The sequence below is a fragment of the Herpailurus yagouaroundi genome, unplaced genomic scaffold (genome assembly GCF_014898765.1).
Source record: "Herpailurus yagouaroundi ecotype Mexico unplaced genomic scaffold, PumYag 248, whole genome shotgun sequence".
NCBI lineage: Eukaryota > Metazoa > Chordata > Mammalia > Carnivora > Felidae > Herpailurus > Herpailurus yagouaroundi.
The window spans coordinates 5,377,065-5,382,753 of NW_024412465.1; the positions used below are offsets into that span (position 1 = coordinate 5,377,065).

The following is a 5,689-nucleotide window of genomic DNA, read 5'->3' on the forward strand; positions in this document are numbered from 1 at the left end:
TTGTCGGCTTGATAATGTTTGGCCTTTTTATTCCCAATCCTCACTTTTCAAAACCATCATCAGTGTATAGAAGAATTCAAGAATTCACCTCTTTTCTCCCCCCCCCCTTCCCACCCCGGTGGGAGGCCGCCATATTGGTTTTGAATCAGGACCAGCGCCAGCTAAAGGCTCCCACCTCCTTCCAGGGCTTTTCTGGATCTTCCGTTTTGCCTACGCGGACGACTGGTATACCTCGTGTTTTCTCGTCATCTGTTTGGGCACACAGGCTACTTCTTGTCCCCTGGGGTACAGTGAAGAGTCTGGAGACGTGGCAACTTCCACGTCTCTCATTACCCAAACAGAAATGGAACATGTCGGGGGCGCCTGGGTGGCTCGGTCGCTTAAGCATCTGACTCGATTTCAGCTCAGGTCGTGATCTCACGGTGGGTGTCATGGAGTCCCACGTCCCTCTCCCTCTCTCTGCCCCTTCCCCACTCACGCTCCCCCTCTCTCTCCCTCAAAATAAATAAATGTAAAGAAAGAAATGGAAGGCATCACTGATGGCGTTCCAGGCAAACTGGAAAATGCCACCCGTGTCTCCTTCTGCCACCCCCGAGCCCTGCTGGATCAATGACCCCCGCCCCATCTCCCAGTGCACCTTGCGGGGGGCGGGGGCAGAGGGTGCACATTTTAGGTGAACGTACCAGCTCAGCGTCCAGCAATGCGATTCCCCGATCTTGCCTGAGCTCATCCCTGGGGCTTCTCCTCTTCCAGAAGCCCACGCCCTGCAAATTGCCTGGCACGTTGTCACCATCAGGGATCGACCCTGTGGCGACTTCTGGTCCGCAGGGACTGCCCTGCCCTCTGCAGCTGTGGGGGCTTGATTTGGGGGCTCACGTTCTCTGCACAGCGGCAGCCCCCATGATCCCCCACGCGATCCTTGGGGCACCTCACGAGGCAACGTTCTCGCGGCGGAAAGGGGGCGCTCACGTTTGCCGCTGGTTAGGAACCCTCTTCTCCCGGGAGTGGGGAGGAAGCATCTTCTGACTTTGCCAAGATTCGTACCGTTGGTCTGCTTCTGGAAGCCAAGCGTGTCTGTCTACCAACCCTGTTATCGTCGGTTCCCGTTATGGGAAGCAGTAGGGGCTTCCCCCTTTAAAAACAATATATCCTCGTGAATATGTTAGCGGAGAATTAGAACGGTGTGTCAGGAATGCCTAGCCAGATGGCGCTGTGTTCTAGAACAGCACTTCCGAACTGTCTGTGGCAAAACTCCCTTTTCCCAAAGCTGTCACGGATCCATAGCGATGTAGATAGGACAGACGCGAATTACGAGAAAAGTAAGAGTTACAACCAGGCAAAATGGGAACTTCAATTATTTCGTTTTCTAAATGCTGTTGTTGGTGTCGCGGTGTGCCTTACGGCAGACCCGGTAACAAACGGTTCCCAGGATGGCACCCGTGTGTAGACCTCCCCTGGAAGGGCTTTGATCCGGAAGCGTGCCCACCCCACCCCTACTCCCATTTGCTAGTGCTCATAGCTGGCGGGAGCGATGCTTCCCTGTGCTCTGTCTTCTTGCAACCACACGCGTCCGAGCAAGCATGTTCCCAGGAACCGGTCCCAGAGACCCACAGCGATGTCGCCGTCCAAGGACCATCGTGCCGCACGATGACCCAGCAAAGTGATGGCAGCTCCAAAGGGCTGCATGCTCTGAGCGCCCCTCTGGAGCTCAGGATGTCCTCTAAGCTCATGGGGTTGTTGGTAGTTCCTTGAGTTTGTAGGTCCGAGGCTCTGGCTTTCCTGCTGCCTGTTGGCCAGAGGTTGCTGTCAGTCCCCGGAAGCTGCCAGAAGCATCTTGCCCCATGGCCCCTCTCAACATGGCGGCTGAGTTCTTCAAGACCAGTGGAAGACTCTCTCCCCTGCTTCCCTAAGGAAATGCCTTATTTTGTTGATTTATAAGCAAGTCACAGGTGCCGTCTACATGCAACGATGGGGGATCGTCAAGGGCATGAGGCATGGAGGGTCTTCCTAGGCTATGATCCCTGAATCCCACCTTCATCTTTAAAACCCAGTGTCCCTCCACAGGTGGGATGGAATCGAACTTATTTAAAAACCATCTCAGCTCCTGGAGTAGGTCGGAAGATAATCCCCCATCTCTTTCCTTTTGCAGTGGAGTTTTTATACTGTGATCTGGCTTCCCTGACGTCCATCAGGCAATTCGTCCAGAAGTTCAAGAAGAAGAAAATCCCTCTCCATGTCCTGGTCAATAACGGTGAGTCCTGGTGAAATGCAGATGTTAACTCTGACACAGACGTGCACACTGGCCATCCCACGAGAGAAGTCCTTTGGGAAGGAAGGACTTGCGTGGAAATTCATGAATATACGTGGTGTTGTCATGACGCTTTGCCTCGTTGATGCATTTGGCTGTTGTCATCGGCATAATCAATTTGCAATGATGGTAAGCCTGATGATACGGTGTGCGGGGTCGATATTTTGGTTGGCCCACATGGGCTAAGTAAGGTGTGTTATGAACGTGTAAGAGGGGGGCGTGTTCACACGTTCCCTTATTAAATATTGAGCGTGTCCCCAGGGGGCGTCATCAGTATGTAGGCTCCATGCACAGCTGTCTCTTGACTTCTTCCCTGAAGCCAACATTCATCACACAGACACACAGGGTCTGTGTGTCCCCTTACCCTGCCTTCCACCCTCCCACCTGTCCGTCTTCAACACAAACTAGCCTTGACCTGGACCCCTCCTTTCAGCCCTGCTCTTAAGAGCATCGTGGCCACGTCTGGGTTTCTCAGCATGGAGCTGAGCCATTCCTGTCTTCCCACGCTACACTCGACAGATGTCCTACAGATTCATCCAAACCCTCCACGGTGAGGAGGCAGCGCCATTCACGTGTCCAAACTGAATCCACATAGAGCACCAAAACTATCGGACAAACACGCATACCGGAAGAACGTCCCAGCTCGCTTTCAGACTTGGAGGCCAACTGGTCGACTGTAGAGGAGATAAATGATAGTATTAATACGGCGAAAACAATGACCGTAAGTCATTGAGCTACAACCACTGTACCTTCTTTCCAAAATGTATAAAATATTTGCTAAACTATTCATCTGTTGCAGGGGTGGGGGAGCCTGGGTGGCTCAGTTGGTCAAGCCGCCAACTCTTTTTTTTTTTAATATAATTTATTGTCAGATTGGCTTCCATACAACACCCAGTGCTCATCCCAACAGGTGCCCTCTTCAGTGCCCATCACCCACTTTCCCCTCTCCCCCACCCTCCATCAACCCTCAGTTTGTTCTCAGTATTTAAGAGTCTCTTATGGTTTGCCTCCTTCCCTCTCTGTAACTTTTTTCCCCTCCCCCCCACCATGGTCTTCTGTTGAGTTTCTCAAGATCCACCTATGAGTGAAAACATACGATATCCGTCTTTCTCTGACTGACTTATTTCACGTAGCATAATCTCCTCCAGTTCCATCCACGTTGCTGCAAATGGCAAGATTCCATTCTTTCTCATTGCCAAGTAGCATTCCATTGAATTTATAAACCACATCTTCTTTATCCATTCGTCGCTTGTTGGACATTTAGGCTCTTTCCATAATTGGGCTATTGTGGAAACTGCTGCTACAACTCTTGACTTTGGCTCAGGTCATGAGCTCACGGTTATGAGTTAGGGCCCCTCGCGGGGCTGTGCGTTGACATCAGGGAACCTGCTTGGGGTTCTTTTGGTCCCTCTCTCCCTGCCCCTCCCCTGGACGTGTTCTCCTTCTCAGAACAATTTTGTTAATTAGAAAAAATTTTTTAAAAACACTAGTCATCTGTTGGATGGCAGGGAGAATGTTACTCTGGGAGTCTTGTGGTTCAAGAGCCCACCTGGATCATCGAGGCTAATTTATCCACCGACAGAGACGTAAGTGAGTCTGTTCTCCAAAGTCATTGGGCATGGAAGGGACCGTGGTAAGGAATCACATGGCTGATGATGTGGGTGTCATGTGGACGGAGTGGAGAGGGTAAATCCACGTCCTGAGGCTGTGCCACCCGCATCCATGTGGTAACCCGGCTCCCAGGATGCATCTGCTGTCTGTGTGTTCTTTTTGTCTTACCGCGTTTCACCGTCTTCTGTGGTGTGAACGGCATTCGTGGGCAGGACAGGCTACAGAGAGACATTGTGACACCCGATGCACCTGTTTGATTGGAAACACTCCCTGAAGGGGAAGACGGAGAGCCTGCGACTCAGAAGATCCGACTCCAACCGTCTCTTTAATGCATTGGGTTGTGTGGCCATATGGCGGTGATGTGTGGGTGCCACACGGTTATAGCTAACGCCACATCCGCCTCCTTCCCCCAGGAACAAACCCGCTGTGGGTGTTGTTAGTGCTGCTGGTTCTCTCTGGAAGGCTCAGAACGGTATTGATCTTTCTTTCTTCTCCACGGACCTTTCCCGATACCGTTCAAGGTTTCCCGCACGGCGCACCTGACGTTTATTGGCACAAATCAGTCCTTTCCCTGTAAACAGGAAATACGGGCTTTCTGTTTGCCCCGTCCGTCTTCTGTCTGTAGGGAATCCCGTCCACACGTTGGCTTCACGTCAGCCCAAACTTGTCCTCCGCACACGCCTTCCTCCGTGCCCGGGACCCCCCATCGCTGCAGCACGCCCCAGCCACACAGGGGTGCCACGCGCCCAGTGTGCAATCCCTGACCCCACGTGCCACTGGCCCCAAGGGACAATCCCTCGGTTTTCCTTCCATGCCTTGATTTCTCTTGAACTGATTTGCCTTTTCGAGCTTCTAGAGGCTGGTGGCATTCCTGGACTCGTGACGCGTCCTCTCATTCTCAAAGCCATTGGGGTGGAGGGTGTAACCCCCGGCCTCCCTCTGTCTCTCCGTGATGTTTGCTCTGTGTGTACATCACCTTCTCCGACCCTGAGCCTCCCGCCTCCCTCCTGGGAACACCCTTGTGGAGACCTTGCACCACTGGGGCCATCCAGGACCACCCCCATCTCAGGGTTCTGAACCACCCCCATCTGCAAAGTCCCTTTATCCACGTAAGGGCACATATTCACAGGCTCAGAGAAGTCAGGACATGAATGTCTATAGGGATATCAGTCTGTCCCAAACGTGGGATCGGGTCACGGACGTGTCTGGGGACGACAGTCCGTCCGTCACATGGGGATTGGGTCGTGGACGTGTCTGGGGACGTCAGTCCATCCACCATGTGGGGATCGGGCCAGGGACGTGTCTGGGGACGTCAGTCCGTCCACCATGTGGGGATCGGGCCAGGGACGTATCTGGGGACGTCAGTCCGTCCACCATGTGGGGATCGGGCCAGGGACGTGTCTGGGGACGTCAGTCCATCCACCATGTGGGGATCCGTTCGGGGACGTGTCTGGGGACGTCAGTCTGTCCACCACGTGGGGATCGGGTCAGGGAGATGTGTCTGGGGATGTGAGTCTGTCCGCCATGTAGGGATCGGGTCGTGGAAAGTGTCTGGGGACGTGAGTCTGTCCGCCACGTGGGGATCGGGTCGGGAACGTGTCTGGGGATGTCAGTCTGTCCACCACGTGGGGATCGGGTCGTGGACGTGTCTGGGGACGTGAGTCTGTCCGCCATGTGGCAATCGGGTCAGGGACGTGTCTGGGGACGACAGTCTCTCCCCCACGTGGGGATCGGGTCGTGGACGTGTCTGGGGACGTCAGTCTGTCCGCC

The 5,689-nt window shown here is 53.8% G+C and overlaps 1 protein-coding gene across 1 annotated transcript in view; it reads left to right on the forward strand.

The window, feature by feature from the left end:
• Positions 1 to 5,689, forward strand: part of DHRSX (dehydrogenase/reductase X-linked) — a gene marked incomplete at its 5' end in the record, with an annotated part of 106,075 nt that overhangs the window by 69,440 nt on the left and 30,946 nt on the right. Inside the window, one exon of the mRNA XM_040460150.1 lies at positions 2,150 to 2,251. Coding sequence (XP_040316084.1) covers positions 2,150 to 2,251 — 102 coding nt within the window. The remainder of the gene's footprint in view (positions 1 to 2,149; positions 2,252 to 5,689) is intronic.